The sequence below is a fragment of the Prionailurus viverrinus genome, chromosome A2, assembly GCF_022837055.1.
Source record: "Prionailurus viverrinus isolate Anna chromosome A2, UM_Priviv_1.0, whole genome shotgun sequence".
In the NCBI taxonomy this organism is placed as follows: Eukaryota; Metazoa; Chordata; class Mammalia; order Carnivora; family Felidae; genus Prionailurus; species Prionailurus viverrinus.
In genome coordinates this window covers 127,306,146-127,318,927 of record NC_062562.1, presented here as the reverse complement: position 1 = coordinate 127,318,927, position 12,782 = coordinate 127,306,146, and the positions used below count along the sequence as shown (strand labels likewise).

Genomic DNA, 12,782 nt, shown 5'->3' with positions numbered 1-12,782 from the left:
TGCCCCTCCTCCCCTCTCTCTCTCTCTCTCTCAAAATAAATAAATGTTAGGAAAAAAGGCACTAAATGAGCCGGAATTCAGACTTTGATGGCCAAAAAAGACCCCCTTCTTCCTTTAATTGGGGAAAGAATTCCTTTAATTCTCCATTGGACCACTTCAATGAATAAATAAAATGTCCCTATTTCATAGTCACACCTTTTCCATTTCTCTGAACTATAATTGTAGAGACCAGACTATGGATCTCTTAAGGGTAGTTACAGTTCTTCAAATGTCCCCCTTGTTTTGCCACATCCCACAGGCTAGGGGCTGTCTTTCTTTCCTGCTCACATCTTCCAGTTCCAAATGCTTCAGTATTTTCTACAACAGCAGCAGTAAAATCAGCAGCTGAGAAGAAGTCTATATACAAGAGGAGGAAGACAAGAGGGCTTGGGAGGGAGAGAGACAGCAAATGTTGATGGGGCTTAAAAAGGGTAGCAGGACAACAGGAAACGGGAATTAAGAAGAGAGAGTGATGTGGAAATTACCTAATTACATAATTTCATAAAACTGAGATTCCCAAAAGGAAATATAAATCATGGAAGGCACAACAACTCTGGAAACAGAAAATTCTGTGCTCATATTATAAATATTCAGCAGAAAAAAAAAAACCCTTAACATGTGAGTAAAGAAGAGTAGGCATGTTCTCTCCCCTTGAGTGGAAGTTTGTGATTGTTGTTTTCAAATTCGCCACACCCAGTTGCAATTGGCCTGCCATCCTTGTCCTGAGCAGCAAAGGGATGTGGGTGGTGTGGGCACTGGGAGGGGGCGGCCCATGTGGCAAGCCATGACAGGTTTTCATTTTCATTTCCCTCCAGCTCTGTGGGTGCTCAGCACCTCAAATTCCCAGCTGCAGTCTGGATAATGAGGAAAATTATTGGCCTGACCTGGTCCTTTAATTTTTTTCCCACTCATGGCTTGAGCTTTCATTAGTTTTCATTTCTCATTAAAAGAAAAATCAAAGAGTGAGAATTAAACACCTCTTGATTGTTATCCTATTGAAAATGGGAAGTTGAGAGTCATGGGGCTGGAACTGAATGAAAGGCCAGCCAATGAGATGAGTGAGACACCATGGGATATGTCAGCATGCAATGGCTGCCCTCCTTCTCTTTCCTCTTGAGAACGATGGGAACCCTCTAACACCCAGAAAGTCTTTGAGTCTGTACATTTAGGACTCAGTGTTGTAAAATCTGGCACATTCTCATTGGGTTTGGATGGGCATTAAAACTTTCACCAGCACTCAGTTATGTGTTTACCCCCTTTAAATGCTGCTCCTCAGACATAGAGTCTGCATCCAACCCATTTGTCAACTCCCTACTGTATGTCAGGCACATGGTACGTGTTCAGCAAACCAATGGAGAGGGTGAATGGATGCATGCGTGCCGAGATGAATTGACTGCTCTTAATTTCTATGTTTGTGTTCATATCAAATGTACCCTGCCTCACTAACATAAAGGGAATAAAAAAACAGTATGACAGTCCCTCAAAAAAAAAAATTAAGCATAGCATTGCCATATGGTCCAGCAATTTAAATTAGGTATATACCTAAAAGAATTGAAAGCAGGGACCTAAACAGATACTTGCACACCAATGTTCATAGCAGCATAATTCACAATAGTCAAAAGGTAGAAACAAACCAAGTGCCTATCAATGGATGAATGTATAGATCCATACAATGGAAACTTATTCAGCCTTTAAAAAAGTGGATATACTAACACATGTTACAAATGAACTATGAAAACATTATGGTAAATGAAATAAGCCAGGCACAAAAAGACAAATATATTATGATTCCACCTATATGAGGGACCTAGTTATTCTTTAATGAGTGTAAGTCTTCAATTTGGGATGCTGGAAAAGTTCTGGAGATGGATAATGCTGATGGTTGCATAATAATGTGAATGTACTTAAAGCCACTTGGATGCTCAAAAAAGTTAAAATGGTGAAGTTTATGGGTTGTATATTTAACACACAAAAAAAAGGGAAATAAAGCAACATCCATTTAATGTGCTGACATTCCTGAGTCAACCAAGGGAACATCAGCACTGCCCATATAGCTTGATTCTACTGCACTTGAAGAAGAGGCAGTCACCTTGTGGTCACACTGATTCAGGGAAACACGGGCCATTATGGCCTTCATGGCTGTGCACTCCCCTTTTCTCTTTGCAGATCTCTAAGAACACTCACTGACTCTGTCATAAGATGCACCTGTCCCCAGGCTTCTAAGGCTGGAAATTGTAGGAGAATCTTCCTTGTCCCTTGTCACCCAGCTGATGATTACTCGTTACTGCCGGCCAGCCTCCAAGGGACAAACTAGCAATAAACCTATATGGGTTCACTCTTTCTAGACTCCCAGCCTAAAGGAGCAGTGCCAGAGCTCAGCATTACAGACAGAAGGGACTGGGTTTAAGCAGCTCTCCATATTATTAGTTGTGTGGCTTTAGGTAAGTCACTTAAGTAAGCCTCACTTTTCTCATCTATAAAATGGGAATACTACTATACCTACCTCACACAGTTGTGCCAAGGTGTAAATGAACTAATAATATAAGTACTTAACAGTGTGTCCACAATAAAATGAGTATCCAATAAATACAATTTTCACATAAGAGATACATTACAGGTGGTAGCAAGGAGAGGGGGAGGGTGGTCATTCATCACAGGAGTTTAAATATATCACCTGTACAATCTGAACCTTGAACAGACCAGCCAGCCAGGAGGAGCCTCAGGAGTGAGCAGGGATCCCAGCAGGTGATTAACTGCGGCTTTCTAAGGAGATGGCTAGTTCTCAAAGAATCCTTTTTTACTTCTTCTCATCCCTCACCTAACGATCTTTGGAGTAGTTTCTCTTTGGTGATAGATGTATATCATGTTCTCACATCTACTAGAAAGCTTACTCATTCATGCTTAGGAAATATCTTGAGACTTGGAAATCCAAAGAATTTAGGATCATGTTAATATAATGCCACATAAACAGAAAACTCTTTAAGGAGAATGAAGCTTTCCCATCTGTGTGATGGTGCAGACAATGTCTGGTTGCACAGTGATGCTTCTTCCATGATTTCAGTCAGACTATCATCCCAATCGTGTTGAATTGAGCTCACTACCTTTAATTATTGTCTTTTAATTATTCAGGTGCATCTTCCCAAAACCTGGACAGATTTATAGAAAGGTAAGTGAAAGTGGGATATAAGAAGTTGTTTTTAGATTGGGTTTCTGATTTAAAAACAAAGAATGAAAACCCTCTGTGGCTACCCTGTAATCACTTGTACTGAGTACCAGTACCTTACTAGCCACTCCCAAACATTGGGACATTATCACTTCTTGGACCCGTGGGCATAGGAAGTGATTAATTTGCATATGTTCTTTAAGAAGAATCATAAAAAAAACACATACAAAGGGGATCAAATTTAGGTCTGGCCAAAGTTGCTGAACAAAAGACCAAAAAAATGTATTTCATTTTCTTGCTTTATGTGCTCATTTTGAGCTTAAAATTCAGAAGCAAGGCCCTGGGTTCCCAGAGAGAAAGTTTGAGAAAACCTTGAATTTGAAGTTCAATACACAGATGTTGGGATGTCCTACAAATCTGGACAGAAGTATCCAAGTAACACTTGATGAAAAACGCTGGGAAAGGTCCTAAAAAGATGGCATCACATGTGCCTACTGGAGACTTCAATCCACTCTTCTCAATTCTGTTTACTTCTGTGGTCTTTCCCTAATGGGGAAGTGGGTTACAGATTATACACAAGAAGAGGGAAAGAGAATGGTGGTACTGGAATGAAAGAAAAATAGCAAAATGTTATCCAAAAAGGGGGGCACGCAAAGATCCTTTCACAGATCCAGGCTGTGACATCAGTTCCAAAGCATGGCTTCTGAGTGTTTGCCATTCATATCCCATCTATGTTTCTCAGTTTGTCCAGGGACCCACTGTTGGATCATCCAGCCATCATTATATACGCCATGATTGGAAACGATGTCTGCAATGGGTGAGTTATGGAGAAAAAAAGTTTTAAAAGTTCTTGGACTCTGGATTCCTTGTCCTCCACTGCACTCCACTGCGTCCCAGTACCTGCTGTTGAGTTGAATTTCTCTGTCTTAGCAAGTCCCAGACATATGTGAAATCAACGGAACCAACCTGTAAAGCTGAAAGGCCCTTTTAAAAAGATCCAATCCATTAATTCTCTGTTCCAACTCACAACAAATGGGTATGTCATGCTACAAGTTCTCAATTGTAGCACAAGATAGATGCTGCTACTAGCCAAGAATCCAAACTGAATATAACGGCCTTTTAAATAAAATAAGGCTGAATTTCTGCTACCCCATAAGAATAGCTTCCTCAGTTATATTCTGATATAGGTACTCATGGCAGAGACAGCATAGGCTTAGAGCATTTGCAAAAGGACTGTGTATCATTTATGGCCAATTTTATGTATGCCCATGGCCCACAGTAAGAAAGCAGTTTTGCTAAACTGCTAATATCAGTAGTGATTTCAAAGTGTTGAATGCCTTAATTCCCCCACACCATTTTGGAAGGTTTTTCAAAAATTGTGTGTACCCCTAAGAATATGCTGCACATGTGAATGCCATCTGTCCTGTGATTGTGGCCAAAAAGAAAAAAAAAAGGTGAGATCAGATCTAGAACAACTCCCCAGTAGCCACCCACCCACCCACCATTTTAGAAAACAGAAAAGCAGAGCCAAGAGACATTATGTGACTTGCTTGATTAATTGATTAATGGCAGAGCTGGCCTCCAAGCCAAGTGGTACTAGAAATAGGTCATTCTACTCACTGCCCACCCTTTGCTTTCACTCACCAAGCTTTCTAAGTCTGTGTTAAAGACCCAGTTCAATGTTATGAAAATGTGTTTGCCCTCACCAATAACTCCACAAGTTGTGAGAGCCCTGGAACTCTCACAGCGAAGGAGCTGTAAACTTAATTAGTGAAGTGAGTTCAGGCCAAGAGATACCATGCTGTCCTGCAAAGATATTGAGTGCCAGACCCTGCTTTGGCACACCTTGGGCTGGTTTACCTCCCTCCCCAGAACCCCAAGACTCCCAAAGCAACACACTGGGGACCAAAGTCCCAACCTCTGTGATGAGCCACATGGAACTCTCTGGTAAATAGCAAACACCCACAAAACTTTCCATGAGCCAAGAGCTGCACCACTCTATATTATCTCATCCCCACAGCAGCCTTAAGACAAAAGTATGATTGTCCCCAATTTACAGATGAGCAAACAGTTTCAGCAAGGTGAAGGAACTCACTAATACTGAATGAGTAGCAAGTTTGAGATGCAGACCAGGTTCTCTGACTCAGTTCTGTGCTCTTTCCACAATCCACACTTGCCTTATTTGCTTTCTTTGAGACAGTCGCTTTTTGAAAAGTATGTATTAACGACCTATGATGTGCCAAATGCTGTGCCAGGCTCTGGGGCATTATGGCAAACAGGCCACAGTGCCTGACCACAAGGAGCTTCTAGAAGGAGAAGCACTGAGCTTCAGGAACCCCAGTCCCATCACCAAACAGACTGAACCCATGTCAGATCAGCCAGTGCCCTGCTAGCCTCTGGATCATATTCCCCTGGGGGGGGATAGAGAGCAAACCAGTGATACTGAGTAAAGAACACCTGCGGAAAGCGGCTTTGACTCCAAGAGTCCAAACCCCTGAAACTGCACTTTTGCAACAGAACCTGCTTACTCAGAGGCCCTTCCAGCCCAGTCCTGCTTTTCCTTTTCCAAAGAGCCAAAGGGCAAGGCAGACATCAGCCAGAGACCTGTGCCAGCCACTCCCCCCGCCAGGGATCTGGGCAGAGAAGCAGCAAGCATTTGGGTGAAAGAACAGTGTTGGCAGTGTGGGATGTCCCTGTGGTGCCCACTTTGCAATGTCCTGTGGTGGGGTTAGAAAAATAAAGGCAGATGGCAGCTATACCTCCCCATCTGCCAGAACGTCAAGGTGGAGTAGACAACCCAAAATGAGCAAAGCAATTTCATAAAAAGCTCAAGCTAGCAATGAGTTGCATAATAAGTCCGTCCTGGAACAAGTTTGGGGATATTTGCTTGACTTTTCTCTTTTCTTTTTTTCTTTTTTTTTTTTTTTTACATGAGGATGCTAGCTAGCATGTACTGAAATAATGTAGCTATGTGCTTCTTTCTCAATTCACTCAACTCATGCAGTTACTCAATGAATACTTGCTAAATGAATGAAGGCCAGGATTGGAAGACAGCTTTTAGTATCTGGAATTTAAGAAGAAAGGTAACATAGACATATCCAACTTTCTCGTTGTGATTGTAGTCAATTTGGCCAAAGCTAACCCAGCTTCCCCTGGCCTTTCCTGTCACTCCCCTTAAAAACTATGGAAGGTCAATGATACAGAAGGAGAAAAATTCCTGGAAATAGGGAAGATTTGAGTGAGCTACAGCAGCAGAACCTTGCAGGGGCAGCATGGGAAATGGGAATGTCCTTAAGGGCCTCACATCATAAACCCTGCCTCCGCCCCCATCCCAACATGACATCTCTGACAAGAACATTGCAATTGTCAACAATGTGATAGAATTTTGAAAACATCCAGTACTATCCACACCGATTGACATGGTCCATTTTTCTTTAGAGTGGACCTAGAAATAATTAATTGTACATTTTTCACCTAATGGAAAGAACCAGGGCCCCCCTATGACAGGTTGTCTGCCTCCCCTGCCCCCAAGCATTATCTTTTTGTCTGCAATGTCAGTGTTTCTGATGTCACCTAGGGCAGATGATCAGCACTGCATTAAGAAGAAACCAGTCAATATGCTGGTAGGTACCAACGTGCTCCCCAAGGAGAGGGAAACAATCCATTCTATCTACTCAAATGGTAGGAAAACCGGCAGGGAAAGAAATGCTCAGAGCATTTCTATCTCCCGGCCTCCTCAGTTGAGGCATGGGTGGCCATGGGAAGGCTAAGGAGGTTCCCAAGCAGCCAGCATGCTCCAAGGCACACCCACTTCCAGGGACCCAGGATCTCTAGGCATGAGGTAGTGCGGGCCCAGTGCGTTCCCATCTCCTTCCCAGTCTGTGGCAAGACGCCTCTTAGAGCGGGGGTGAGTGCGAGGCCAGAGATGTGATTACAACTGGCTGGCCTGTAGAAAGGGCTGACTATATTGCCTGGCCGCTTAGAAGCTCAAATGCTAGCTGTGCATGAGGTCCGAGCACTCAGTCATGACAAGCCTCTGGGCTTTCGCTCAGGTTCTGGGAACTATTTTCCACAGAGGCTGTTTGCCTTCATCCTTAGGAGGGGGCACATCTCTCTGGCATCAGCCAGATGAAATCTGGCTGGAATAGCTGCCAGGGTAATGAAAAGATCACAGCCGGCCCTGCACCCAAGTCACGGGGCTTATTTTCATGATCAGACACAATTCATTAGGACAAGGACAGGCTCTGAGCCACCCAGGAGGTGAGACTCTTTGTCTTTCCCCTGCCGTGTGTTCCTGACCTTTGAAAGCACAGCCGAGGGCGCCGGCTGCTCTCTCATCATTTTCCCCGGTGGAAGCCTCACATGTCCCAGGCTTTCCCTCTGTGAGCTCAGCTCCCCTAACCCCTCACCTCTCCGTCTGGGTGACTGGCAGGAGCTCATCCATGAGTGAGAAGGGGTGCAGGGTGCTGGGGTGTGCAGGCAAATCCAGGCTGGCAGAGTGGACCCCACACAGGCTCCAGAAAACGTGGGTTGAAGAGTGTTAGACGCTTGCAGTTCAGCCTATTCAACCTTTGGTGGACATCAGAGAAGGCCTAAGAGATGTTTCCCAAACCACTGGAACTGTGGTCTCCAAAACGCTAATGCTAATTCTCCTCAAAAACCACCAGAGGAGAAACAGTACCCAGACCAAAATGGCATTGAGGATTTTTCAGGGACAGAGTCAGAAGGCACCTTCTATGGCATCCAGAAGAAGTGACCCACCACCTATCACTTAGACCCATGTGCCCTTGCCTGAACTGAGAATCCATTAATTTTGGGGTCCCTATCTGGCTTAGTGGGTAGAATATGTGACTCTTGATTTTAGGGTCATGAGTTCAAGCCCCACATTGGGCCTAGAGCTTACTTAAAAAAAAATTTTTTTAAGAATCAGTTAATTTGGGAGCACCTGGGTGGCTCAGTCTATTAAGCATCTGATTTCTGCACAGGTCACGATCTCACAGTTTGTGGGTTCGAGCCCCGTATCAGGCTCTGTGCTGACAGCTCAGAACCTAGAGCCTGCTTCAGATTCTGTCTCCCTCTCTCTCTGCCCCTCCCCCTCCCCCTCTCAAAAATAAATAAACATTAAGAAAAATTTTTTAAAAATCAGGTAATTTTGCTATGCACATCGAAGGGTTTGATTGACAATGCACATATCAATGTGCTGTACATGATGGAGCAAAGATGACTGGAGAATGTTCCATTAGCAACACCAAGGCTTCCATTTTGATTTCACTGAGTAATTAGTCATTTGGGTAATGCTTGGTTCAGTTATGGGGTGCTGGTGCAAAAGCACAAATTAGCTCAGATTCTTTGTTATCATCAGGTCTGTGTCTCTAGCCAAAAAATAATCATTAAATAGGGAGTTTGGGAGACTTTTCTCCATCTTAACTCATCTTGGCTTTATGTGAGTGGAGAGCCATAGCTCAGCATAATTGCTTCGTGCCAAAGTGCTAGTGTATCAGCAGGAAACAAAAAACAAAAAAACAAAACTGAGGTACCAAGGCAAAAGTTAATAAGCAGTATGTGGTACCCTTACTGGTGATTGAACATAGGGTATAGACACCCAGCTTGCTTCCCTTTCATCCTCACTGTCACATTCAACACACACAGTGAAATAAAACCAGTTACTCTGGGTGGGTTACTCCTGCATTGAGCCAACCCACAAGGCAGCCTAAATCCCCTTCACGAACTGAGATCCTTCTAGCACTTCTACACTTATGCAAGTCAAGCCAAAACCCCTACCCAGCCTTCTGCGCTTGGTAGGTAGACAACCTATTGTCAAATCCTTATGAGAGCTTTATATGCAAATTAGGAAGATTTTTACTCATAAAGTAGTATATTTTTTCCCAAGGTAAAAAAACATGAATTTAGCAGTCTGTTCTATATGCTAGGGTAAAATAGGACAACGTTTTCTTTCCTTCTTTCTTCTTTCTCTCTTTTCTTTTCTTTTTCTTTTATTTGGCGGGGGAGGGGGGTATAAGAAACCTGTTATGTAGTGTAGAAGCATGTATATAATCCACAACTAGCACCCTACCCACAACCCCTAAATCAGACTTTCTCTGCCTTTTCCTCTGTATGGGTATATGTTGCTTGTCACAAATTAGCCAAAGTGAACCTCGCATCCAGGACCAACCTGTCCCTTCTGGATAGCAGCAATTTAGAAAGTGATTTTATTTGACTAAGTGAACTAGGTGGGGGGGTGGGAGGGGAAATGACGTAAAATTACAATGCTTTCTGCTCCTCCCATTAAAATTTAGGTAGAGTCCAGTTTCCCCCCCCCCTTACTTTAGAAAGAATAAAAATAATATGAGAATCTGTTTTATTGTTGTTATTTTTCTGATTACAAAATAACATCTGTTATTAAAAGTTCAAATAATACAGGGCATAGGAAGTGAGTTTCCCCAACATCACTGCCTACCAACCACCCCCACCACCTTGCTCCAAGCTAACCAATGGAAACAGTTTAACGTATTTGCATCCAGATTTTGTCTATGCAAATTCTAATTTACAGACTGATTAATGCTCATTGAAATGAAATAATATTATGCTTACTACTCTATAATTTGTTCTTTTCAATCAACAATACTTTTCCATGCTAACACCTACAGATTACTTCATTATTTAAAAAAAAATTTATTTTATTGAGGTGAAATTTACATAATATAAAATTAACCTTTTTAAAGTGAACAATTCTGGGGGTTGTGGGAGGCGGGATGGGCTAAATTGGTAAGGGGCATTAAGTAATCTACTCCTGAAATCATTGTTGCACTATATGCTAATTTGGATGCAAATTTAAAAAAATTAAATTAAAGTGAACAATTCCATGGCATTTAGTAATTCAAAGTGTTGTATAACCATCACCTGTATCTAGTTACTTCATTATTTTTACTGGCTGTATCCCATTCTATTTCATGAGTGTACTATAATTTATGTAGCCAGGCTTTTTAGCATTTTCTAACTTTACACTATTTCACACAATGTTGCAATACTTATATGTACATCTTTGCACATTTGTGGAAATGTTACTATAAATTTCAAGGTCAAAAGTTAAGCCAACTTCAAATGTTGGTACATTTCCAGTGTCATTTAGAAGCTCCCTTAAAACTGATAACAGTGGAAGGGTGCCAGGCTGGCTCTGTAGGTAGAACTTGTGATTCTTGATCTCAGGAGGTTGTAAGTACAAGCCCCACTTTGGGTGGAGAGATTACTTAAAACCTTAAAAAAGAAAAAAAAAATTTTAAGTGGATCTACCCAGGGCTTCTTTCTGTCCCTTCCTTCCATGTCACTCATGCCTTGAGTCCAGCCTGTGAGTAATAGACTTCCTTTGCCTGGTTTGGAATTTGTGTTAAGTTCCCAAGGGATGCCATAACAAAATACCACACACTGGGTGACTTCAAACAACTCTCACAGTTCTAGGGACTAGAAGTCCAAAATCAAGGTCTCAAGAGGGCCATGCTCTTTCTGAAGGGTCTAAAGGAAATCCTTCCTTGTGTTTTGTGGCAACATAATTCCAGTCTCTGCTTCCAGCTTCACATGGCCTTCTTCCCTGTGTGTCTGTGTAACACCTTCTCTTCTTATAAAGACACTTGTCTTCGGATTGAGGGCCCATTCTAACCCAGTTTGACATCATCTTAATATCTGCAAAAACCTTATTTCCAAATAAGGTCACATTCTGAGGGACACCACTCAAACCACTATAAGATCATTATGTAACTTTGGGATTTTAAGGGCTCAAAATAGAAAACAACTTTTTATTCCATTTAGGTTAACAAAAGGCAGTTTTAACCCTAAAGAGTAGATGAAAATCTTAGAAAATTCTATAATCTACTCCCAGGATAATGCAAGTTAGTACCTTAATTCAAACTTGATATATTCCTAAATGTGTGTATGTTCACATTCAATGTAGAAAAGAAGGATGTTGTGTGGATACATAATGTCATTTTGTTTCTCAGAGAGGTTGTATTTTCCTAACTGTGATATATGTGAAGAGTTTAAAGACGAAGTTACAGAATTCAAAGGGTCAAAAAAATAATAATACCAGACTCCTATGATTCCATTAACTGTGTATGTCAGGATAGGTAAGCTCATGCTGCAGGAACAACAGCCTCAAATCCTAGTCGCGTAAAGCAAAAAACATTTACTCATACTCCACTGTCCACCAGGGATCACCATGGGGCTCTATTCTAGGACTCAGATTAGTGAAGCAGCTGCTATATGGAACATAGTGCAGACTCATGGCAAAGAGCATTTTACAGGCTCTCATATCACCAACTGTGACGTATGACACTTCTGCTCACAGTCTGATAGGCTAAACCAGTCACATGGCCCACCCAACCACAAGAGAGTCAGGAAGCCCAAAGTATTTTGCAAATAGCACCAATAGCTACTACATTGTATGTATGGGGCATGGGGAGGAGGCCAGGGGGGATCATGTATGTGTACACATTTATCCTTATCTACTAAGATATTTTCTGTTTCTTTCACCAACAGGAAAGCTGACCCAGTCCCAGAAATGACTACTCCTAAGAAATTATACTCCAGTGTCATGAAGACTCTGAAGTATCTAAATTCCCACCTGCCAAATGGCAGCCATGTTATTTTATATGGCTTACCAAATGGAACATTTCTCTGGGATAATTTGCACAACAGATATTATCCTCTCGGTATTAGTTTGAAGATACTTTTGCTAATTGTACTAACAATGTTAGTTATATATAGTTAGTTTACTAACTAACAATGTTAGCTATACATAGTTCAAATATATGTGGTCCGAGCCATATAGGAATACACCTAAAATGCCACCACAGTGCACAGGTCAGAACAGGTAAGGGCAAGAGCACTGAGGTGTGGATATAAAGGTCAGTATCTAAAGGTGAGCAGAACCGGATCCAAAGTCAGAAAGGGCAGAAATCTTTAATGTAGAATTAGGACAAATTGAAAGGTAAGAGTTTAAATCAAGAAACTCCTTTAACAAAAAGTGAAATCTAGAATAAGCGGATAAAGCTCTTGTGGAAAAGAAGGATTTCTCCAAATCTCAATGGTGAGTGCCCCCTGGTGGCCAGAATTCTAACAAATTCTGTGGACTCTGGTGGACAGTTAAAATTCTACACAACACATCTTCCAGCGGCCTTGCTTCCTGCTCCCACACTCACTGGGAATCCTTGGCTCTAAAACACTTTAAAGATCTCCAGAAACTTCCAATAACATCTCTAGCATCCATACGTTTTATAAACAGTGTAAAAGTAGTAGTAATTCACATCAGGAAGGGCTGACATGCTGATCCTTAAAACAATCCTGTAAGATGTTTTCACTAATTCCATTTTATAGATGAAAACCCTAAGGCTCAGAGAGGCAGGCACCTTGCCAAATGTTGTATAGCTTATTGTATATGTAACGTGGGTGTAGCAGGGCTCTCTCGGTGTTGGGGGGGAGAAAGTCCTTTCAAGAAATATTTACTATGTGCCAGGCACTGTTCTGGGCACTGCATAACTAACAGTGAACACAGTAATCAAAACCAATAGGCTTATATTCCAGTGGGAGC

At 41.9% G+C, this 12,782-nt stretch overlaps 1 protein-coding gene across 3 annotated transcripts in view; it reads left to right on the top strand.

Moving 5' to 3' along the window:
- The window catches only part of AOAH (acyloxyacyl hydrolase), a 167,132-nt gene that overhangs the window by 131,757 nt on the left and 22,593 nt on the right, over positions 1-12,782 (top strand). For all 3 annotated transcript variants that reach the window (XM_047849273.1, XM_047849272.1, XM_047849274.1), the window contains exons 15-17: positions 3,169-3,205; positions 3,945-4,019; positions 11,732-11,904. In XM_047849273.1, coding sequence (XP_047705229.1) covers positions 3,169-3,205; positions 3,945-4,019; positions 11,732-11,904 — 285 coding nt within the window. The remainder of the gene's footprint in view (positions 1-3,168; positions 3,206-3,944; positions 4,020-11,731; positions 11,905-12,782) is intronic.